General features: G+C 32.9%; 1 protein-coding gene across 1 annotated transcript; it reads left to right on the forward strand.

Annotated features, from left to right (window-relative positions):
* Nucleotides 1-3,395: 3,395 nt before the first annotated feature.
* Nucleotides 3,396-8,785, forward strand: LOC115720228 (loganic acid O-methyltransferase-like). Its single transcript, XM_030649385.2, has 2 exons — nucleotides 3,396-3,488; nucleotides 7,969-8,785. The coding sequence occupies exons 1-2, from the start codon at nucleotides 3,396-3,398 to the stop codon at nucleotides 8,698-8,700; spliced, it is 825 nt and encodes a 274-aa protein (XP_030505245.2). The 3' UTR covers nucleotides 8,701-8,785.
* Nucleotides 8,786-25,879: the final 17,094 nt, after the last annotated feature.

A 25,879-nucleotide genomic window follows, 5' to 3' on the forward strand; every position in this document is an offset into this window, starting at 1 on the left:
CTCCGACTGTAACTTGAAATCTTTTGACTTAAGTTCGGCAAGAACATCTTCCAAGGTAATAACATCTCTACCATACTTGATGGCTATCTTGACTTCTTAATATGTGATTGGAAGTGATCTGAACAGAATGATGGCCTGGCTTTCTTCATCAATCTTGTGATTTATATTTGCCAATCCTACAATAATATCATTAAATCTATCAATATTATCATCTAAAGAAAGGGAAGAAGTCATTCTGAACCTGTATAACCTTTCCAGCAAATTGATCTTGCTAGCTATCGATGGTTTTAAATATAAATCTTCTAATTTATTCCAAACTCCTTTAGCAGTCTTTTCTACGATGAGTTTCTTTCAAACACTGTTTGATAGATACATGATGATCGTGTAGTACGCCATCTCCTCCATTTTTGCTTTTTCTTCTAGTTTCTTTTCTGCTAATAACTTCTCGTCACCAAGAACCTTCGAGACTTTCTGGTGCACTAGGATTTCTTTTAGACTTTCTCTCCATAGTGCAAAGTCCCCAGTTCCATCAAACTTCTCCAATTCAAATCTTGCCATTGATGACATTCAAAGGTTTCTTTAAGAATTGCAGCGGAATGAGTCTTGATTTTGCATTCTTGATTTGTGGAAAAATTACGACTAATAGTGCAGAATCAAATCAATGAAACTTTAAACAATAAAATGATTAGCAATGACAAGATTAACAAATTGAGAACAATAATCGTTTGACAAATAAGGGTGAATAGAGTAATGAAAACCAGAAACAATAAATGCAAAAAAATAAAGAAATTAATACATATATAGGTTCAAGTTCGATAGATCGATATGATCTATGGCTCTACTTCAGTTCTAGAATACCACCGTAATCTTCCTTTATTGATTGAGCAAGAATAGGTACAATACAGTCGAGACAAGATTCTCTGTTGAGTTCTCACTAAGTGTTTCAACTCTCACACTTACACCCAAGAATCTTCTTCATCTATAGAAGATTCTTCTTACAAAACACAAACACAATCTCTCTCTTTTCTCCGCACCTCTCTCCCTACCTCTCAATCTTTTCTCTCTCAAACTCTCAATCTCACCTCTCTGAGATCTTCTTCTTCTTTTTTATTCCAGTTTCTCTAAAATGATAAGTGAAGGTGGTATTTATAGGGTTAGGATCAAGATCCTAAAGTCGGTGACTATAAGAAACGAGGTTGTTAAGTTAATTAGAAATAACTAACTTAATTACCAACTTTTCTTTGAGCGAAGTCTCCACGTCAACTTAAGTGTTAGAGCCTCTAGGAACATATATTTGCTCGACTCACGGACCAAGGACAGTTGCTGAAGATGCTTCCAGATATGATATAGTGTGCTAGAGTCAACTATTTAGATCTACCATTCCAAGAGTGACAACTAGCCAGCTCGAACTCCTTTCTAGGGGAGGGCTAGCTATTTTGAAGACTGAACCCAGAGTGGACATGATAGTCATCTGGGAACATCCTTCCAGACTCGACTATCATTCCACAAGAATCCTTTCGGGACTGACAACCGCGAGTGAACAACTTTCCAAAAATGATGTTTGCGGAGACCTTTTCATTTGGAGAAACTATACCACAATTGTATTTTTTTAAAAAAAATATATTATATAAAGTTTTAAGCAAATTAAAAGTTCCAAAATGTTAGCAAGATGTATGAAAATAATAATATTAAAATTTTATAAATTAAAGAAAATTACTTATAAACTTTTTTTTTTTTTGAAAAAAATTAATGTTTAAAGTGTGAAAAATGTGAGAATAACGAGTATAAAGTATAAGAATATTAAGCATGAAAGATTTTTTTTAAAAAAAATAACATTAAAAAATATTACAGATCAATAAGCATAATAAATGTAATAATATAATAATAGAAAGAAATTTTTATTGTAAGTTTAAAAAAAACTATAAAAATATTACAAAAGTATTGTTATGTATTTATTGTAAGTTTTTTTTTTTTGAGAAAAATAATAGAAAGATATTTTTAGTTATGTGCACTAGATTTAAATTTATATCTCAATGTTTTAAAAAAAATAATAATATTTTAAGTTACATAGTCATATTTAATATAATATAATAGAGATAAGTTTAAAAAAAATAATAAAAAATTATATTTAGATGTGTGGTGTAGGTTTAAAGTTGAATGGAATGTTTAAAAAAAAATAACAACATTTTCTGTTACATTTAATATAATATAATAAAGATAAGTTTAAAAAATAATAATAAAAAGATTTAAAAAGAGAACAACACCAACTGTTACATAGCTACATTTATTATATACTAGATAGATGTTACGTGCCAAGTCACGTATGTTAATTTTATTTTAGTTTTTGGTTTTTTTTAATATCATAATTTTAAAATTAATAATATTCAATGTAGTGATAATCATTGAAATTTGAAAGCATAATAGTGATTTAAATAAAAACAAAAATTACTATTGTACTTTGTAATAGTAATTAAAAAAAATTATTATTCGTCCTAAATTTATCTTCGAAATTAATGAAAATGCTCATCTAATTAAACTATCAAAACATTCAAATTTAATTTAAAATAATATTTAAAATTTAACTAATTCTAAATATCTAAATTTGAAAATACTTTTTAATAAAAAAATAAACAATATGAACAAATTTATTATTAATTACAAAACTTTAGGTGGATTAATTATATTTAGGTTTAACTAACTACATGGATGCTGACCCTTTACGTGAAAACATCTAATAATTTGTTATTTTTTTTATTTAAAAAAAAAGTCACCCAATAATTTCTCATAAACCAAGAATTCTGTTATTAGCCACATTTTATATAGAATATATATACATAAATACTAGGTTAATATTATGTGCAATGCTAGTATTAGTTATACTCAGTTTTTATTTTTTAGTTGCAAAATTAAATTTTGTTTTTTTTATTGTGTGTGTCGATGTTATTCGATAAATAATTTTTTTTTATAATTTGTTGTTAATTATAATTTTAATTTAATTACCATAATACTTTTAATTTTAAATATTATAAGCTTCTTCTATTTTTTATGTTTTTTTAAATAATAATATAAATATATTGTTTTGGGTAAAAAAAATTAATAATAAAAAGATATTTTTTAAATGTGCGCATTTAATTTTGAATTGTAATATTAAAAAGAAAATTATGTTATATAGACACATTTAATGTAAGATAAAAGATAAGAAAAATATGTGTAGTGAGTTTAAATTTGAATTGTAATGTTTAAAAAAATATAACACTTTTATTATGCACATTTAATTTAAAATAAAAATAAATATTTTAGTAAACTCGTTATAAATGTATATAATATATACCATATAAATAATTAGAAGCTAATGAACATCGATCGCAGGTAACATAATTGGACAAGTTGATACAATGAACAATATTTGCAAAGATGCAATGACAGAATCACACCCAATGAACGGTGGAAATGGAACATATAGCTACACCAAGAACTCCTATATCCAGGTCTCTTTATTAAATTTTCATATTTATATACATCTAGCAAGATTATCAAAATCGGTCAGCGGGGCAAGTTTGTTCTATAAAAAATCGAACAGGTCAAATTTTTCTCTGGGGCAGGACAAGTTTGAATGACCTACTGTTATAATTTATATTATTGTGTCTTCTAGCGGTTGATGAAATTGAATACAAGTATTCTTAAAGTAAACGGTAATGTTGTAATATTTTATTTTTTTTGTCAAACGATCTAAGAGTTAGGTAACTGATTAATTCATTCATTTTTCTAATTGGAATCTTCTATGAGGGAGATGTACTGAATGGAATGCATAATATTATTTTAGGTGATTGCAATTAATAAAATTGAATAATTTATTTTTTAAAAAACCTAACAATAAATGATAAATTAAAAAATAGAATAAAAAATAAGAAAATATCTAACCCAATAATTATTAGAATTCAAATTTAAAACTAATTAAAAGTTGTAAAAAAAATAATAAACTTAATTAATAATGAGAAAATAGAATAAAAATAATAATAAAAAAATATATGGTGAAACTGAAATTTAAATTTGAAACTACAAAATCACAGTAAAAGTTTTAAACTTAATTAACTAGTTGTTATAAATTATTTAGATATAATAAAAGGCAAGAAAAATAAATAAATTTTTATATATAAAATATGGTTATTTAATGATTTTTGTTGGTTTAACAGATATTTCAAGAATATAAAAATATTTCGTAAAATTTAATAGTGTTAGTGTTAGTAGGATTAGTTTTATAAATATATATAAATATTAATATTATTTATTGTAAGTTAATTGAGCTTATACTAATTTTAAATTGATTTAAATATATATAAATATTAATATATTATTTGTAACATTATTATTTTGTTATTGTTATTTTTAATATTGAGAATATGGTCAATTTTAATATTCTTAAACTTTATATTTATTTTTCTTAAATTTTTAAGACTTTAAATATTATTTTTTAAAAAAAAAATTAAAAAAATTAATAAGTAGTTTCTTTTAATTAATAAAATTTGAAAAAATATACATAACAAAAATTATAACTAAATATAAATGCAATGCATGTAAAAATAGCCTGATAGAATAATAGTTTGTTGAAGTTTTCATTAAGTTTCAAATAATAATTGAATTAAGAATGAAACGCTAGCTTTTTTTTTTTAAAAAAAAAAAAAGAAGGAAACACTAGCTCTAAAATTTATCATAATTGTCAACTGGATATAAAACTGCTAATAAATTGTCACAATATACCTTAGCAGTCTTTCAATTCCTTACACAACCTGCAGCCAAGTGACCAAATTTCGTAGCCATATTACATTGTTGGTTGCCCATAACAAGCTATGAATTATGTTGCCATGAGGGATGAGATATGAGTGCGTGCTTAGCACTTTTGCATGATATAGCTCCTCCAGACATCAAGTAGACATAACTAGAAGTGGATCTCTTAGTTTCTTGGCAACCCAAAACATCTGTGTCAAAATACTAAATGATCTCTAAATTTTCTGACCTCCGATAAGTGAGCATATAATCATTTATTCTTTATAATTACTTCATGACATTCTCTTCATCATACAAAAAAACTCCATCATCACCATCCTCAATGACAATGTTGACAATCCATAATAAAAAATCAAAGACACACAAATACCCACATACTACAAACGAGAGAGAATATCATACCATGTCAAAAGACAAAATCATACTACGATACTATTTAGGAATACCTTTGTAAAATTTCGAGTGATTTTGATTAGTTTAACTTAGTGAAAAGTTAGTTACAAGTTCTAATACAAAATTTTCCAAACCGACTTTTGATCGTTATTTTCCAAAAATGACTACTACTGGCTATAATAAAATTGATTATGAAAACTTCCTGGATTAAAATATAACATATCAATAATTCCTACCATTTTTTTATAAAATTTTGAATAGTTTAATGTGTTCAAATATAATTTTTCCTAACTCAAAGATTTAGTTGCTTGGTTTAGAAATCAGTTCCAACATGTGGAAGCCATATCTATTTAGAAAAATAACCATATTAAATGATTCCAAAGCCTAAAATCATGTACTTAGAGTCATAAATAGTTATATGCTTTGAAAATCACAAAATACTTATTTTGAAAGGCGTTATACTCTTTAGAAGTTTATCTATTGATTTTGCTAAACCAGAAGTGGCTCAATTTCGGGAAGACATTCAATTTCCTTAGAACCAATATCCCAAGATAACACTTAAAAACTATGGATATTACCTCTTGAAGATGAAAGCTCAAGAAATAGTTTTTTAGCTAGTTTTTCTATGATCCAAGGACCTCAAACTATCACTATAATTTAATTAAACTCATAAATAGGCACCAAGATTTTAGACGTAAAGGAGTTGAAAGAAATGGCCATTACAATTTTAGAATTCACATTTATATTCTTCCTACCTTATCTTTTCCAAGGTCCTTTTCTTCTAAGTATATGGGCTGCTTTGATTTAGCCTTAAAACTAAAAGGCAAAAAGATGAGAGTGAGGTTGAAACTCAGAAGAAAGAAAACCTTAGAGCATCTCTAATAGGGGTTCTCTATTGGAGTAGTCTTGCCACATATATAATGTGGTTAAACTTTCAAGATAAATTTTGAGAATATAGATGTTAAGTGTTGCCCAAAAAAGACAATAACCATGTCATCTTTTTTTTTTATTTGTTTTTTAAGAAAAAATGTTATTTTACCAAGAAACTTGATTAATTTTATATTTAAAATATGATATGTAGGATCATAGTATGCAATTTTTGGAGTTGTCTACCATTGAAGTACCTTTTGTAGAAAAAAAATACCAAATTTTATGTGGATAAGAGAGAAAATTAAAAATTAATATTTTGGGATAATGTGTATATTTTGGCAATGTTCTTACTTATGTTCCCTTTAGGCGTTAGACTAGGCCTGACCCTACTTCTTTCTTTCCAAAAATGCCCATGTTTAAATTTATAATTCCCTAAGTCTTAGAAAACTAAGCTTGGGAGAACACTCTTGGAAGGAAGGTGACTCTTGAAATATCACGGCCAAAAGGCTATGCCCAAGTACACTTAAATTGATGTACTACAAGGATATCTCCTATCTATAACGGTTTAGTGAACTCAAATATCCTTGAACAACATAGATCATAATCATCTTCCACCACATATTATTTGCGCCATTTTTTATTTAAGCAAAATAATGATTTTGTCAAATTTTTAACTTAGGCTCTACATCTTAAAATATTACCAAACAAAATCTCCACATACAAGAACAAGTGTTGCTATGCCCAAAATAATAACTATCATAATTAAATTATTTAACGAAAATTCTATATGCTTCAAACTAATTTTTGTTTAGGTTCTTAGCTCAGTCCTAGATCAAATCTTTTCAAACCTTTAATCGAATTTTTCAATTTGATTCCAAAATTCATATCATACGAATTAAAATATCTCATAAATAATATTTACAATTCTCATTAGTTTAGTATATTACAATATGGATGTGTCTATTTTTTTTTTTTTAATTGGAGAAATTATAAATTATTTTTTTATATGATTGTGTATAGGGTCCTCTTAAATATTTTGAGGCCCTATTCTAATTTAAAAAGTTGGGCTTCTAACAAAAAAGAAAGTATAATTTATAAATAATATTTTATACGATTATTTATCTTACAAAACACTAAAAAAATTAGAGCTATTATATTAAATTATTATTCATTCTAATACAACCTAAAAAGAAAATGATAGAAAAAAAAGAAATTGAAAAGTTTGAAAAAAAAATAATAAATAGCAGTAATGGACATATATATATATATATTTTGCATGAGAGTTAGCAATGATAAGTTGTTAGCCCCTTAGAAATTTGGGTTCATACAAAATATATCTAAAAGGCATTAATAAAAAAAATATATTAGGGCTTTCATTTTTTGGAGCCCTATGAGGTAGCGCATCTTGTACACCTATAAGGTCAAGCCTGATTGTGTATATTGTAGTTAAAGCAAGTATTCGACAAATATATTTATTTATTTTTAATAATATTTGGTTCCAAATATAAAGTTTGAACATCTAGTTGCTCATGTTCCTCTCTTTTTTTACAATTAACTATTTTGAATATTTTTTATGGTATTGTACTTTATTTAATTTTTTTTAAAATATGTAGCAAGTCTATTATAAGTATAATGTAAACTATCATAGAAATTAGATTATAATGACAGCTGGTATAAGCAAAATGACATATGTGATATGATAATGAACATTTTGATTTGTTAATAAAAAGGCACATCATATTCTAATAATGAAAAAAACATAAAGCAAAATTATACTAAACAAGATTATTTGAAATTTTTGATTAATTATAAACTAGTAAATTAATAATCATGTTTATTTAAATTTGATCAAATATATTAATACTCTTATGTAATTGGATTTTGTATTCTAATCCAAATGATGATTTTCAATTATGACAGGAAACAACTACAAATGTTGCTAGGTGTATGATCCATAACGCAATTGCAGATAAACTTGATATAAGCAAATTATTCACCAATTTTGTTGGATCATCATCAAACATATTTCGCATTGCTGACTTCGGATGTTCAGTTGGACCAAACACGTTTACTGCAGTGGAAAACATACAAGAAGCTATTCAACAAAAGTACCTATTACAATCTCATGAACTCCACAATTCTTCTTCTTCTTTAGTGATGCCCGAGTTCCAAGTATTCTTTAATGATCATGTCACCAATGATTTCAACACTCTTTTTTCTTCTTTGGCCGTTGGCAAAAGGTGCTACTTTACTGCCGGCGTCCCGGGATCTTTCCATGGTCGACTATTTCCTAACTCCTCCCTCCATTTCGTGCACTCCTCCCTTGCTCTTCATTGGCTATCTACAATGCCGAAGGAGTTGGTTGATGAGAATTGTATAGCATGGAACAAAAGTAGAGTTCACTACACCAACGCTCGAATAGAGGTTTACAAAGCTTATGAAGCTCAGTTTTGTAGGGACATGACTCAGTTCTTGGAAGCTAGGGCTATAGAGCTCGTGGTTGATGGTTTGATGGTGCTAATTATGCCAGCAGTTCCAGATAATGTCCCTCTTTCTCAAATGCATTTGGGTGTGATCTATGATATTCTTGGATGTGTTCTTGTGGATTTATCAAAGGAAGTAAGTTATATATCTAATTTTTATAATTTTTGAGTTATAATTTCAAGTACTTAAATATTTTATTAACTATTTTTTTCTTCAATTTGTTTTTGATATTTCATACTCTCATCTCAAAGCCAGAAAAACATTTCAATTAACCATAAATTAATAAATTAATGAGTACTTAATATTTCATTATCATGCATAATATTGAAGGATTCTATATTACATGATGTGTCAATATACAAAGAAAGTGATGACAAAGTATTAGTGCGGAAATAGCAGAGAGAAAACAATGTAAGAGGAAAAAAAAAGCAAAGTCATTATCGAATGAATCTATTACAAGTGATTTACAACTACTAATAAGAGCTATAATTAATTACAAGACTAACTAACTCACTTACCAAAGCTAACTAACTCACTGAACAACTCGCACAACTTAACTAGCTTCTACTCTAACTAACCTTTTAACTTGATACTACCCCTCAAGATAGGCTATAGATATCCTTTAAACCCATCTTATCTTTAATCAATTTGAATTGATTAGGAAAAGGAGGCTTAGTTAAAATATCTGCTAGTTTCTCTTTAGTTGACACATGAACTATTTTTAGGATCCCTTCTTGCACCTTTTCTCTGACCAAATGGAAATTTATCTCTATGTGCTTAGTTCTTTCATGGAAAACTAGGTTGGCAGCTATTATTGAGCTGATTTATTATCACAATAAAATAATGCAGGGCCTTCATGCTCAATCTTTAGTTCCCTTAAGATAGATTAGAGCCAAACAATATCACATGTTGTGTTTTCCATGGCTCTATATTCTGCCTCTGCTAAATATCTAGAAACAATGTGTTAATTTTTGCTTCTAATGAAATGATTGGTGTTCCAATAAAGATCCAAAACCCTGTGGTAGATCTTCTCGTATCTAGACAAAATGCCTAATCTGAATTTATATAGGCATGTAACTTCACCTCTGTATTGGCAGTAAAATATAATCTTTGACTAGGATTGCTTTTGACATACTGAAGCACTCTTTATGCTGCATGCAAGTGAGTGATCTGAGGTGTTGCTAAGAATTGACTCAGTTTATTAACTGAGTAAGATATATTTGTTCTTGTAATTGTTAAGTACTCTAATTTACCTACAATTCTTCTATACAGAGTTGGATCAACCAATTTCTCATTCTCGTATTGTCCAAGTTTGAGATTAGCTTCCATTGGTGTGTTCATTTGTTTGTAGCCTAGGTATCTAAGGTCTTCTAGCAACTGCAAAGCATAGGGTCTTTGAGAAACAAAGATTGCCTTTTATGATCTAGCCACTTCTAGGCCTAGAAAGTATTTCAGCTATCCCAAGTCTTTCAACTTTAATCTAGCATTTAATTTGACTTTCAAGGCTTCAAGTTCTTGTAAGTTGTTACTGGCTAGAATAACATCATCCACATACACCAATAAGAAAATGAAACCTCCATGGAAGTCTTGATGAACAAAGAGTGATCTGTAGCAAAATGATGAAAACCTTCATTAGTTAAAGCACCAGAGAACTTGACAAACCACTATCTTGAAGCTTGCTTTAGATCATATAGTGATTTTTGCAATTTGCAAATTGGATTTAGTGGCAACTCCTCCTTAGGTCTATACTTTTGGGGTGGAGACATATACAAATCTTCATTTAGGTCACCATGTAGAAATGCATTATTTACATCTAATTGATGTAAATACCATCCTTTCCTTACAGCAAGAGCTGGAACCAGTTTGACGATTACCAATTTGGTAACTGGTGTAAGGGTATTTGTACAATCAATTCCCTTCTGCTGGTTGTAACATTTTGCAACCAGCCTAGTTTTAAATCTTCCACACTTCCATCAACATTAAATTAGATTTTATACCCATTTTGAACCAATAACATGCAAATCTGTAGGTAAGGAAATCCTAATCTAAATGTGATTTTTCTCAAGGGAATCTTTTGCTATATCCATTATATCACCCCATTCTGGAATTTCTTGAGCTTGAATGAAAATTCAGGTTCAAAATGACTTGAAATGGCCAAAATAGTTGCTCTAAAAGTGGGAGACAACCTGTGATAATCAAAAACATGAGACAAAGGGTGAGATGTAACAAGTGAACACTGTGATGAAAAGTAGTGGCATTAGTTGTCGAATAACAATGAAATCATTAAGGTATGAAGGTTTGTTGATTTGTCTCCCTGATCTGTTATGAGAAGAAGAAGAAACAGGAGTGAGATTAGTAGAGATAGGCATAAAAGACACATTATTTGAGGATTGAGAGGCTGCAGAATAGGGAATATCAGAGATTAAAGTTTCATAGGCTGTGGGAAGACCTCCAGAATGAACAAAAGGAAAAATGTGCTCATAAAATAGACATCTCTAGAATTGAAAATTTCATTAGTATTTAAGTCAAGAAGCTTGTATGCCTTCATACTAGTACGGTAACCAAGAAGGATGCATGGAGCAGATCTAGGGGAAAACTTTGATCTAGATTGGCTTAAGGTAGAGGGATAAGCTAAAAACCCAAAAGCTTTTAAATGATCATATGCAGATGGTTTAGAGTGAAGAATAACTAAAAATGATTTTTTCTTAGATTTGGTGTAGGTGTCCTATTGATTAGATAGGCTGCAGTGGCTACACACTCTCCCCAGTGGAACATAAGATTAAAACAGAAGGGCTCTAGCAAAATTGAGTAAATGTTGGTGTTTTCTCTCAACAACAGAGTTTTGTTGATGTCTTTGCACACAAGAATGATAATGCATAATCCCAAGCTCACTGAACAAGTCATTAAATTGAAGTTCTTTTTCATTATCAGATTAACTCCCTTAATAATTTTACTGAACTTGTTCTGGATAAGTTTTATGAACTAAGGAATAAAAATCTAAATATAGAATTTTTGCTTAATGAGCAGGTATACCTAGAACAGTCATCTACAATGGTAATAAAATACTTGTAACCTTCAGTTATCATAGTGTTAAAAGGCCCCCATATGTCAACATGTAGATCAAAACAACTCTTAGCAATGTTGTGATTAGATATCAAAGAATTTATTTTTTTGCACAATGACAAATAGAGCAAAGAAATAAAGAGTTAGAATCTGAATGAAATTTCAATGCTTTATTCAACGGATATTTTTTACACAAGATGGATGGCCCAATCTATAGTGTCATACAGTTTCATTTGAGATTTTAGAATCAAAAATAGAAGATGAAGCCGAAACAGAATGATTATTCTTGGACTGTTTACAGTTTAGGTAGTAGAGATTGCCAAACTTTTACCCATCCCAATCACCTTGTTCTTCATAGTGTCTTGGATGACACATTGACCATAGGTAAATAAGAATGTGCAATTAGTTGTTGCTGTCAGAGAATTAATAGATATCAAATTGTATTTAAAAGTAAGACCATGTAGAATATTTTCAAGAATAAGATATGGAGCTAAAACAATTATTCCAGTGCAATTAATTTTGGTATGTAAACCAGTTAGTAAGAGTACTGTTATCCATTTTTTTGGAGAAGAGACATGTGGTGTAACCAGAAGATAATCACCATCTAAAACTAGGTTTAAGACTTCCTTCTTGCAGAAGCCCAAGCCAGTCATGGAACGGGCCTAAGCCCAGTGAAGACTCAGAGCTTCACCTCCAAGACATAATGTTTGTCCAAGATCTGAAATTTCCCTACTCTTTTGAGACACATAAGGAATGAAAACCTTCAATTGAAGATAAGGATGCACCTAGAAGTAGACCACGTAGGAAACTCTTAGACACCTACTAAAAAATGGCAGTCGGATGTCTATCGGGGGGTGAGTACGGGATGTGTACCGCGAGACGAGAGGTGGATATCTCCCCTAAAATGATGTGGCCACCTCTTTGACACATGATCAAATATTGTCCCCTGTGTCATATCATGGCAGTGTGCGCACCACACGGCATACACCCCTTTTTTCTGACGACTCCCCTAACACCTTTGTATGCCATGCATGATCTTTATGCAACACATGTCCTACACCAAATGGTCCCCTCATCAGTACAAAACCATTGCCCCACGAACTGGATATCCTTAGTGGGCCTCGTAGTCATGTATTTGTGTATTATGCCCCATTAGGGGGCTCACTTTTACAATAAATCATGTATGGGTCACTGGTATTCCCAAACCCGAACTCTAGCCTATATAAACCCTCCTACCCCTTCTTGCAAAAGTGACAAAAGTTTAGCCAAAGCTCTGCTAGTTTTTATTCTAAGCTTTTTTCTTCTCCAAGATAAATCTAGAGAAACCACCTTATAGCACGGGTTAGGGTTCCTTATTTTAAAAGTCATTTGTAATACATTTCAAAGCCTAAAAGTCCAATACACTGAGTCATATATTAGGGATAATTAACGTCTGAACCATGTAAAAATCCTCCATTTCTTTTACTTAATATTTATTTAAATTCTTAAAAGCTCTAACTTGTTTAGTTTCTGAAAGTCTCTGTAAATAAGTACATTTTTAAGATAAGGATTACTATGAGTGTTTTTGAAACAAAAAATATTAGGACACACATGATGAGTGGCTCTAGTATCAATGATCCATTCAGAATTGTGAATAAAAGAATTCTTACCAAAAAATGTGACACTACAGGTTGATAATCATGAGTATTTGATGAAGAGTTGTCTGCAACTTTCTGGGCAAGTAAGGCCATTAGCTTTTGGCATTGAGAGCTTGATAAACTAGACACCAAGTATTTCTCTCTTGGCATGTCTTCAATCTTTTCTTCTTCACCACCTGTGAAGTTTGCTGATGCAGATTTCCCAGGAGGTCCTTTATCATTTCTATTGGGGAATCTTCCATGAAGTTTGTGCTCCAAAGGATAGCCAATGATTCTGAAATATCTATCAATAGTATGTCCAGACATTTCACATTGTGTGCAAGTATATTTAGGTCAAAAAGGTTAGACATTACCAACAAAGTGTCCAATAGTGTTTGATGAGGATTTCTCAACTTCAGAATAACTACTTGCACCACTAGTTAGTCCTTTCTATCTCTCTTCTTGAACAATAACCGCATAGGCTTGGTTTACATCAGGAAGAGGATCACACATTAGAATTTGAGATCTAGCAATACTATATGAGTCATTCAATCCAACTAGAAATTCAAGAAATCGATCTTCATCTTGATACTCTTGAATAGTCTTCATAGCACCACTACTACAAATAAGTTGTGGTCTATACTCTCTGATAAGATCCCATAGAGACTTGAGTTGAGTGAAATATGTAGTAACACTGCTCGATTCTCGTGTAAGATTCTACAAAGTTTTCTTTGCCTCAAAAATTCTTGGAGCATTTTATCATTGAATCTTTCATGTAATTCACCCAAGATTTTAGTAGCATTGTCTTGATACATGATCCTATATGTAATCTCACTAGATTTTACATGAAGTATCCAAGAAATCATTGTACTATTACATCTGCACTAGCTGTCATAATCTTCATGATCCTCATCTGTCTGTGGAATTTTTCCAAAATTTGTTTTATTTTGAGAAACAAGGCCTATCATCATCGATCACCTCCAGGTGCTACAATTCTCACTTCCGGTGAGAAGTTTAGAACTAACATGACTCTTGGACTATCACTATTAGAAAAGAAGGAAGGATTGGAAAGATAATTTTCATTTGTTGATCATGAATTTTCACCAAGCACTAAAAATTGATTCGAATCATTCGAGTTATTTTTAGAATTGCATCTGTTTCGAGTTTGAACTCTTTCTCTGCGTGCCATAACCACGAACAAGAGAATGAAACAAAAGTCTTTACCGAGTTTTTTGGTAACTAAATATTTTTAGAGCTTAAGAAAGTAATAACATAATAAATAGCAAGATAAAAAATAAGAGATTTTTACGTGGTTCATGGGTTAACTATCCTTAGCCCATGAGTCCATTTTATTAGGTTCATCGGCCAGTAACTGTTTATACAAATAGATATACAATGGACTTGGAACTCCTTCCCCCGTGTTTCTCTTGAAGATTCTACAGTTGGTTGTAGGGTTATACAAAATGTGTTTTCTTAGGATGACAAAGAATGAGTCTTCTCTCCGAAAAGAGGTTCCTCCCCCCTCTTGTGCTTTTTCAGGGGTATTTATAGGCCAAATTCTTTGCATGTGCTGCCTTAATAGATCATCCTTCGGGCGAAATCCGACTGTTGGATTGGTAGGTGGCATTTTTCCCATATGGCATGTAAGGGCATCAGATCATACAGGCTGGGCCTCATACGCGTGTCATCCCAGGGCTTTTCCTTTTTGAATATCCCTTATCCCTAGCCATTGGATCATTTGCTCTAGTACATAAGGACAAACATGCTCTATATGATAACATATTATGGGAGACAACCTCTGACGTCGTACCTGAAAAAGCCTGATCACATAATCTATAGTCTGACACGTATAGGCAAAGCTTCCATGGGCCAACGGCGTAGCCCAATTTAGCGCATCCTTGAAATGCCTTGGCCCTGTAGGGAAAATCCATACTCTTCTCGGGAGCATATGGCTTTGGTTCCTAGAACGGAGGGAGACTTTGGCTCACGGATACCCTCGGTGTTGCTATCAATTAGGGAACTCCCTATCATGGAAACTCTTTCCGCAAATTTATGGCCCTTATCTTACTGGAGCATTAAATGAGGAAGTTGGTCCGCTAATGACTTCTTAGTCTTTCTTGATTAAAATCCACATGTCATGATTACGAAAATATGAATAACATTTACCCATAAGCTTCCAGGGCGTACCATGGTCCGAGGGCTTACAGTGTCTTCTCTTGAGTGATTTTGAGCATGTGGAATTTATGACAAGCTCTTTATTACGTTACGTCATTAGTTGCCAACTGAAGTGTCACTATCTAGAAGGTATTATTACCTTCGTTTTCTCTTCAGGGCTTTAAATGTTGACTTTTGAGTTTTGCGCGCATGCTAGGCGCGTATCTGTGGGATGCCTAAAAACGACGGTGATTAGATTTGAGCAAACTTTCCATTTGTCGAGCACTTTTCACGATGCATGCAATGATGGAAGCCAATCGTTGGGAGGCGATACACCTTCCTAGCTTCCCACTTATCCAACCAGCAGATGCCCTTTGGGCGATCGAGTCGAACCGCTTGCTCCTCGTGGAAGGCGCCTCTTTGTGGTACCCAATAAATACTTTCAGCAGCCATTTCATACCTTACAATTTTTCTGCCTATTGTACTAGAGTTCTTAACATTTGGTTTCATCCCTTCTTCTGCCTTGCAAGATAGTCTTAATAACTCCATACCCAGGCATGCATTCCGCCGGCCAAGACGCAACACCAGGATCACTAGCCTCATCTCCTCTTAATAACTGGTAAGTTTCTTCACCATTTACTTATTGTAGAATTCTTAGGGAGTCATAAGGGTGCATGTTGCGTGCGACTATCTACCCTGGGAATATTGACACCGTGCCTGGAGTCTTAGAGAGTACTGGGGTCCTATGCTGTGTGGAACCGTTTGGCTTTCGTACCAGTGCCTGACAAGTACATTAGGTCTGCAATGGAGAGGATCGATTCTTCTAAAGCGGCATGCGGCAGTGCCTCTGACAGAAAAAGGCAAAGGCTTGAGGTAGCCACTTCTAAAATGGGGGCCCACCCCCAGCATCATGATCCACCACTGAGGCTGGGGCTGCCTAAGTCACACCATCCTTCGGCCATTCCAAAAATACCCTTAGTGGGATTCACTTTCCCAAGGAAGACCATTCCTTTTAATCCTCTTAACATGAAGAAGGAGAGGGAAGTGAACAAGGCCCTGAAGGGACACTTGGAGGCGGAAAAGTTACAAGTTCGTAGAAGGGCCACTGTGCTCTCAGCGGTCTGTAAGGCTAAAATTTTGGACGACATGCACACCTTGCCCTTTGCGGGGCCAACTGTGGAGGTTGAAGCCTTGGAAAAGTGCCTAGCTTTTAAGGTAGAGAGTGAAGCTGCCCCTTTGCCACCGAGCTTCTGGATCAAGTGGCTGGCAATGCTTCAGAGCTGCCCATGGAGAGCTGAGCATCATGCAGCAGCGTGGACATCTTTGCACTGGCCCACTCTGGCAAGCAGCAGGGGGTCGGGGTAAGGCCCCAAGATATTTTCTTCCTCTTTTCTTTCTTTTTTGTTATGTTATGCCCCTTGCTTTGACATTTAGCCTCTTTACCTTAGCCTATTTCGACAGGTGGCCTTACTGGCTGAGAGAACTGCCAAGGAGGCCAGTACGCTAGTGACAGAGCTAGAGCAAGTTAAGGGGACAACCGTGACTTGCACAATGCCAACAAAACCCTTTTGGCTGAGCTCACTGAGGCCAAGCTTCAGATTGAAGGCCTGAAGAAGGAAAATCAGTTACTGGAGGCCAACTATGCTCAACAGACTCGCCTCATATGGGGTATGAGGGTCGTTCATGACCTTTACCAGGAGACGGTGGAGCGATTGTTTGGAGCAGAGTCCTCCAACCCATCTGGTGGTGCCCAGTCTTGAACTTCAACAGGCCCTTTCTTAAATTGTTGTTTGTTTGTTCTCTTTTTTTATATATCTTCCTTTTGCTACACTTTTCAAGTTGTAAAGACAATATTAATTTTCCCTGGCCGTGGGGGCTGCTTGGAATAGTAAATAGGGTTTTTTGCTATTCCCTTTCTGAAGATTTATTTTGGTAGACTTTTTAGGGGCTGGTTATGTCATTGAAACATCTAGTTCCAACGATCTGTGTTTCAACCTTTCGTGCTAGTCTTAATCATCTCTCAATCGATCTAGGGATCGTTTCTTGGTTTTACCCTTTTGTTCCTAGAGCTGTAATGCTTTTTCCTGCCACTTAACCTCTAGCTTGGAAATAGCCACTCGCTTAGAGTTAGCTCAGAGATGGTTTCCTTTCGCAAAAAATGAGCCTTCGCTTTTTCACACATCTTCTTCAGGCTTTAGTTCTTTTACGAGGTTCAGCCCTTAGAGCCATTCCCACGACTGCCTTAGACTTCTAGCCTAAAGTTTTTGCCAATTATGCAACTCGATGGACTAAACTTTTAAGAACTCCACAGAGACTTGTAAGAAGGTATTCGGGTGGATGTTTCTTTTCAAGAATTTTGGCCGAATATGCATCTTACCCCCAGATTCATACTCAAGTTTAGCCTTTTAGGAAAGAATTCAAGCGTGTTTCCCTTGGGAAGACTTACTTGAAAATGTTTCCTACTTTTGGTTGCATGTGTACACTTGAGCTAGTAACCTTGGCAAACGGACATAAGAAGTTGCAGTTGTCAGAAATTGGGCGTACCATACCCCCCATATGAGCTGGGAATTTTGGTCTCAAATTCTCGGTCATTTTCTTGGAATCTAACTCATGTCCTTTGAGGAGGAGGTCTGAGTAGAGTTTTGTCTTGCTCCAGGAAGCATACTATTCATCCAAGCCATGTCTTTCCACTCTGTGACTATTTGGAGGGGAATTCTTGAAATTTTAGCAGTAATCTCCTGACATCTGTGAGAAAAAGTCGTGGGGTTGTAGGTGAAAAACCAGTTGCATGACTGGCCCCAAATGATCCCTCCATGACATGGACCTTGTAAGGGAAAATCTAGGCTCTCACAGCATGGTAGGCTTTTGGTTTCCCGAAGGAAACCTGGGCCTGCGTTCTTGCGTAGACAATTTTCCTTATGTTGAGGTCCATTTCAATAAGCAAGAGTCATGTTGAATTTTTATGAAGCAAGATTCGCCTTCCATGAAGGAAGGCTAAAGTTGCATAAAAATTCAAGCGAAAACTTCGCTTAGAAAGATCGAAGGGGTGAAAGCATCACGGGGAGTAAGACAGACTTCCAGCAGTTCTTCTATTTTGGGAAGGAGGGTTGAATATGTGCCATATCCCCAGTGATATTTATTGCATGAAAAATAATGTGCATGAAAGAGTCATGTTGAATTTTTACTAAGCAAGCTTCAACTTCCGCGAAGGAAGGCTGAAGTTGCATAAAAAATTCAAGCGATGACTTCGTTGGAAAAGATCAAAGGGTGGAAGCATCACGGGTAGTAAGAAAGACTTCAAGAAGTCCTTCCATTCAGGGGAGGAGGGTTGAAGATGTGCCATACCCCAATGATCCTTCTTGCACGAAAACAAAGTGCATGCGATAGTCATGTTGAATTTTTATGAAGCAACCTTCAGTTTTTTCGAAGGAAGGCTGAAGTTGCATAAAAATTCAAGCGATGACTTTGCTTGAAAAGATCAAAGGTTGAAAGCATCACGGGGAGTAAGACAGACTTCAAGCAGTCCTTCCATTCTAAGAAGGAAGGTTGAAGACGTGCCATACCCCCAGTGATCTTTCTTGCACAAAAAATAACGTGCATGCGAGAGTCATGTTGAATTTTTATGAAGCAAGCTTCGGCTTGCACGAAGGAAGGCTGGAGTTGCATAAAAAATTCAAGCAATAACTTTGCTTGAAATGATCAAAGGGTGAAAGCATCACGGGGAGTAAGACTGACTTCAAGCAGTCCTTCCGTTCTGGGAAGGGGGGTTGAAGACGTGCCATACAAAAGTGATCTTTCTTGCACAAAAATAAACATGCATGTGAGAGTCATCTTAAATTTTTATGAAGCCAGCTTCAGTTTTTGCGAACGAAGGCTGAAGTTGCATGAAAATTCAAGCGATGACTTTGCTTGAAAAGATCAAAGGGTGAAAAAATCATGGGGAGTAAGACAGACTTCAAGCAGTCTTTCTATGTTGGGAAGGAGGGTTGAAGACGTGCCTTACCGCCAATGATTTTTCTTGGACAAAAAACAATGTGGATGCGAGAGTCATGTTGAATTTTTATGAAGCAAGCTTCGGCTTTCGCAAAGGAAGGCTGAAGTTGCATAAAAATTCAAGCGATGACTTTGCTTGAAAAGATCAAAAGGTGAAAGCATCACGGGGAGTAAGACAGAGTTCAAGCAGTCCTTCAATTTCGGGAAGGAGGGTTGAAGACATGCCATACCCCCAGTGATCTTTCTTGCACAAAAAACAACGTGCATGCGAAAGTCATGTTAAATTTTTATGAAGCAAGATTTGGCTTCTGCGAAGGAAGGCTGAAGTTGCATAAAAATTCAAGCGATGACTTCACTTGAAAAGATCAAAGGGGTGAATGCATCACAGGGAGTAAGACAGAATTTAAGCAGTTCTTCTATTTTGGGAAGGAGGGCCATACCCCCAGTGATCTTTCTTGCACGAAAAACAATGTGCATGCGAGAGTCATGTTGAATTTTTATTAAGCAAGCTTTGGCTTCCACGAAAGAAGACTAAAGTTGCATAAAAATTCAAGTGATGACTTTGCTTGAAAAGATCAAAGGGGTGAAAGCGTCACTAGGAGTAAGATAGACTTCAAGCAGTCCTTCCATTTCAGGAAGGAGGATTGAAGACATGTCATAGACCTAGTGATCTTTCACACAAGGAAAGCGACGTGCATGCGTCTCCTGAGCTCCGAGAAGCTCCAAGAAATGCGTGCATGTGCCCTAGGATCTCTTGGGCAGTCTCTTTCCTTCGATGGATGGCAAGGCGCTTAGCAGCTTTTACGGTGAAGACTCAGACCCCCAGCACGATGAATGCTACTTTGTTAGAGATTCCCTAACTGGTTTTTAATGGCACAAGTTACTTTATTTAATGTAACTCTAGGGTTGTAGTTACATCGTAATGACAGAGATTCCTGTCAGCAAACTTTGCCAAAAAGCATTTGCCCGAGCGACGCCCTCCTACCAGCAGTACAACATCAAGACTGACTAGAAACCCAGTGAGCACTGATGAGATCGATGGTCTCCTTTCAGCTGCTGTCACGACGTGATCTGGCAACATTGATCTTCGATCATCCTTGTGGTGCAATGAAAAGGTAGGGGAAGTAGCCATTTGCATTGGATCTGGTCCTTACATTAGCACCGATGCTAGAGTCATGCACTGGATAGAGTCATTATATCTGATGACCCTTTGTGAGCTAGTCATCGTAACCACATCGGGTCTTAGCTTCTTCACCTGGCCCCAATGCCTCTTGCACCTCACTATGCGTGCGTATTCATACCTTAACAAATGGTGGGGAGCTCAAGCTTGAGGATACCAGTGGCCTGTCATCCCCCCAGAGAGTTGGCTAGCCAGCTCTGAGCTCTTAAGGATGAATATGGGTACAATAAGCGTTTTAAGACCACATGTGTTTGTCTTGAGTATTTTCCTTGTGCGGACGAGGGCATCGACCCTCACTTTTGGCAACACCTCCAACCTACACATTCCCGACCTTCAGTCGGACTTTGATAGGAAAGCAGGAGGTCTTCCTTTTTCTTGCACAGGTTCTCATTTAAACGGGATTGCGTGGGTAACCACCGTGCATGTCTCTTTCTTTAACTCTCAATGAAAGCACCAAAATGTTTACTGAGTTTTTCGGCAACTAAATATTTTTAGAGCTTAAGAAAGTTATAATAGAATAAATAGCAAGATAATAAATCAGAGATTTTTACGTGGTTCAGGCATTAACTATCCTTAGTCCACGAGTCTATTTTATTAAACTCATTGGTCGGTAACTGTTTATACAAATAGATATACAATGGACTAGAACTCCTTCCCCCGTGTTCCTCTTAAAGAAGAGGAAGCTTAGTAGGAATATTTTGGTGTTGTCTTTAGGGTTAAACAAAATATATTTTCTTAGGATGACGAAGAATGAGTCTTCTCTCATAAAAAAAAAAGTTCCTGCCCTCTCTTGTGCTTTTTTAGGATATTTATAGGCCAACTTCTTTGCATGTGATGCCTTAGATGGATCATCCTTGGGTGAAATCTGACCGTTGGATTGGTAGGTGGCATTACTCCCATATGGCATTTAAGGGCGTTAAATCGTACCGACTGGGCCTCATACGCGTGTCATCCCATGGCTTTTCCTTTATGAATTTCCCTTATCCCTAGTTGTTGGATCATTTGGTTAGGTACACAAGGACACACATGCTCTGTACGATAGTGTGTTGTGGGAGACAGCCTCTGACGTCGTACCTAAAAAAGCCTGGTCACTAAATCCATAGTCGAACACATATAGGCAAAGCTTCCACAGGCTAAAGGCATAGCCCGGTTTGGTGCATCCTTTAAATGCCTTGGCCCTGTAGGGAAAACTCATACTCTTCTCGAGATTTGATGGCTTTGGTTCTTGGAACGGAGGGAGACTTTGGGTCACGGATACCCTCCGTGTTGCTATCAGTCAGGGAACTCCCTATCACGGAAACTCTTCTCGCAAAGTTATGGCCCTTGTCTTCCCGGAGCATCAAATGAGGAAGTTGGTCAGCTAATGACTTCTTAGCCTTTCTTGATTAAAATCCACGTGTCATGATTATGAAAATGCGAATAACAAAAAGAGATGAAGCAAACAAGAATAAAGTAGCTCACACCAATATGGTGTCTTTGATACCGTATTAGTGCAGAAATAGCAAAAGAGAAAATAAAGTAAGAGGAAAAAAGAAACAAAGTCTTTATTCAAGAACTCACTTTCTATTACAAGTGATTATCAGCTACTTATAGTAGCTAACTCACTCACCAAAACTAATTAACTCATTGAACAATTCACACACAAGTTAATTAACTTCTACTCTAACTATCTTCTTAGCTTGATACAAAGCTCAATATATAATTATTTATTGCATTTTATTTGCAGGGATTTATTAGTGAAAGTAAAGTGCACTCATTCAACTTACCTATCTATATTGTTTCTCCAAATGAAATGATAGGTATAATAGAAAGAAATGGATGTTTTAGCATTGAGAAAATAGAGTTATACAAGCCCATGTCAAGTGTTAATAATGGGGAAATTGAAATCACTCCATCGACAGTTACTATGCATCTAAGGGCAGCCATGGAGGGTATAATTGTCAAACACTTTGGAAGTGAGATTATTGAGGAACTCTTTCATAGAATTCATAAGAAAACTGAAGAGCTCTCAGATCGGCTACTAACACACTTTAAGGAAGCGACTACACTCTTTCTTTTGTTGAAGCGCAAATGATTACCATCATGACCTTTCAACAGCAACGTGTTCATGTATGAAGAAAATGGCTCTAATTAATCGCAAAGTGAGTGCATATAGTGCATGCCCACCTATTTTTCTACATATTTGGTGATGTTTTGATAAATTAAACTTACTTTTTTTTTTAATAAATATCGATGTTTTAATTTTTTTTCTTTTGAAGAATACTACAAAATAAAAAAAAAATGTCGACTTTAAGTTTAAGCTAATCTCAATAAGATTTAAGTGAAAGGAGACTATACTACACATTTTAATTAAGTTGCTTAATAGTTAATATAATTACTGTTGGCTTCATCTCTATGGATACTGCCATACTAAAATTGGCATATTAACTATAAGTGAGGTATAAATATGAAATACACAATATGATTTTATGGGAATTTTCACTGTTTAGATTATTTAGGTGGTTGTTATGTAGGTTGCTATTTGAATTTAAATTGCAATTTAAATTATTTCATTAGTTGTTATATGGATTGTTACATGTGAATTTTTGTAAAAATAATAATAAAAAAATTATTTTAAAATATAAAAATAAAAAAAATTCCATAATTTAATTGGCCCATACATATTTTTTATTTGATCGAAACGATTATACATATATATTGTGAGACTCCAATCCAAAACTCCACACACACCCTCTCATGTCTCCTATAGTGAGTTGAGCTAGGCTCTTGTGGTAAAAATTTGGCCATTTTTCGATTGTGCGTGTGATCCTGCGTAGGGATCATGGATTATTAGCTATTAGTTATGTACAAATATGAAATATGAGATATAATATAGTCGCGCCACATATATCTCTATCATGCGCTAAAATTGGCGTATTAACTATTAGTGATATATAAATATGAAATATGTGATATAATGTTATTGGTTCATGTATCTTATATGGAAAACATCACAAAATCATTTAATGCAATGGGTCGTGATTGGATGTTTTATTACTGAGAACATAATGAAAATGAAATCATAGCACCACATGCATAAATAAACAGAATACGAGTATTAGGAGTTTTACTACCCAAATTTTAGTTTTGGGGTTAAGTGAAACAAAAATAAAAATTTTGGAGGTTTTGCTGCCATTTACCCTACATAATTTTGTAAGTTTAATTGTTTTTAGTTATTTTTTATTTTTGTCTTATTTATATTGTCGATAATTAATTATATTTATTAGTAACTTTTTTTATATAAATTTATTTAGTTTATTTTTGTTTATGATATATATGTATAGGATATATTATTCTTTAGTATTAAATGTTGAATAAAATATATTATTCTGTTGAAATGAATTAAGCAATTTAATTAGTTAGAGAATTACATGTTAGATTTTTTTTTTTCAAAATTATAAGTAATTTTATATAGTAAAATTTATATAAGATTCTGTATAATAATATTTTTTTTATAAATATTTTATGTTTATTTTTTTTATTTAATGTAAATTTTTTTATGTATATATGTATATTACTTTTATGCATATTTATATATTATTTGAAAATATTTTAAAAACTGAAGAAGAAATATAATTTTTTTTAAATAAGTATTGTGCATAAAAATATTTTATTATTTAAATTATGATAACTCTAAATTTTATATTTATTTTTTTACAGTCCTTGTTCTTTTTTATATTTTCTCAAACTTAATAAGATTATCTTAGTAATTTTTTTTTTACCATATTTGGAGTTATGTGTTTTTTTTTTAGTTTTACCAATTATTAATATTTATCCTTTTTCTGTCTCTTTTTTTAATCTGTCAACTTTTTATTTTCTTTTTCTTAAAAAAATCTCTTATTTTTCACTCCATTTGCTTTTTTTAAATACCATTTTTCAAATCTACATTTTTACTATTTTTTTCTCTTATTTTTTTTAAATGAATTTTACTTGCTTATTTTTTTCAAGTTTTTCTTCTTATTTGTTTATTAGTAAATATATAATAGTGTGAAAATTATATGAGCATACGTATGGTATTAATCTTTTTTGTGTTATTATTTTTCCTTTTTCATAAATGTTTGTTAGTTATTATTTTGTTTTTTTTTTTTAAACTTTGCTTATTAGTAGATAATAACGGAAAAAAATTAGATGAGCTTATATTTAGATAGAATGACTGGTAACTTTGCCTTCAACAAACGAACTTATACCACAGTTATGTTCTTATTTAGATAGATGAACTTATTTGTATTTAAATATAATTAATGAAATTAAAAAATATAATTATAACCCACATATATTGACGGGTATTACGTGCCTTTGGCACGTACTCCCTTACTAGTATAAATATATAAATATATATATTTGAACTCATTTTTATTATTCTTTTCCTCCTCACATTTTAAAATAAAATAGTATATATTTTAAATAAATATATTTTGAATATTGGAACAAAACATTAAAAGAAGAAAATATATGAAATATTATTAGCATAAAAATAAAAGTCAGTATATATTATTTTTTTAAAACATATATGAAAACATGATTAGAAAGATATTATTGAAATTAACATAAAAAAAATGTGCAAGAATTTTTTTAAATAACTAATGTAAGATGATTTTGTTTTTTGTTTTTGTTTTTTTGTTTTTTTTTTTTGAAAGCAATGTAAGATGATTTTGTTTTAATATTAGAGCGCAGGTATAAATTCTGAGTTTAAATTTGTACGAAGAAAATTATAAATCCCCAATCAATATATATACTAGTTTAGGTAGAGGTGCCCGTGGCACCTCCTAGTATTTTTTTATTTTACAAATAAAAATAATTAATAAAAAAAATGTTACATGATTATAATTAATAAAAAATATATTACATGATTATAATATTATACATATTATTTATAGTTAATTCAACCAACTATAAATAATGAAATTGTTAGTATGTAATTTTTTTTTTTTTGCTAATCAAATAAGGAAAATTTCACTATATATTTATACTTTATATTCTAATGTATTATAATGCATTTTTATAATAGTATTTTTTTTTAAAACACGATTGTTAATGTATTCTTTCGTATTTACAGTAGTACTTGTGGAATCCAATTGTCTTAATATTATTCATATTCTTAAAAATAAAACGCTACAATACTTCTTAGTTCTTACTTAGACTATCATTGTTAGAAAAGTATTAATACCATCCAATGATTTTTTTTGATATTACCATGAATCATTCTCCTAGAATATAGCTAATGAGGTGTTGTTCATTATTTATATTTTTAGGATTAGAAGATGATAATCTTGTCTAGGGGTCAAATATAATTTTTTGTGCT

This window comes from Cannabis sativa, chromosome 2 (genome assembly GCF_029168945.1).
Source record: "Cannabis sativa cultivar Pink pepper isolate KNU-18-1 chromosome 2, ASM2916894v1, whole genome shotgun sequence".
In the NCBI taxonomy this organism is placed as follows: Eukaryota; Viridiplantae; Streptophyta; class Magnoliopsida; order Rosales; family Cannabaceae; genus Cannabis; species Cannabis sativa.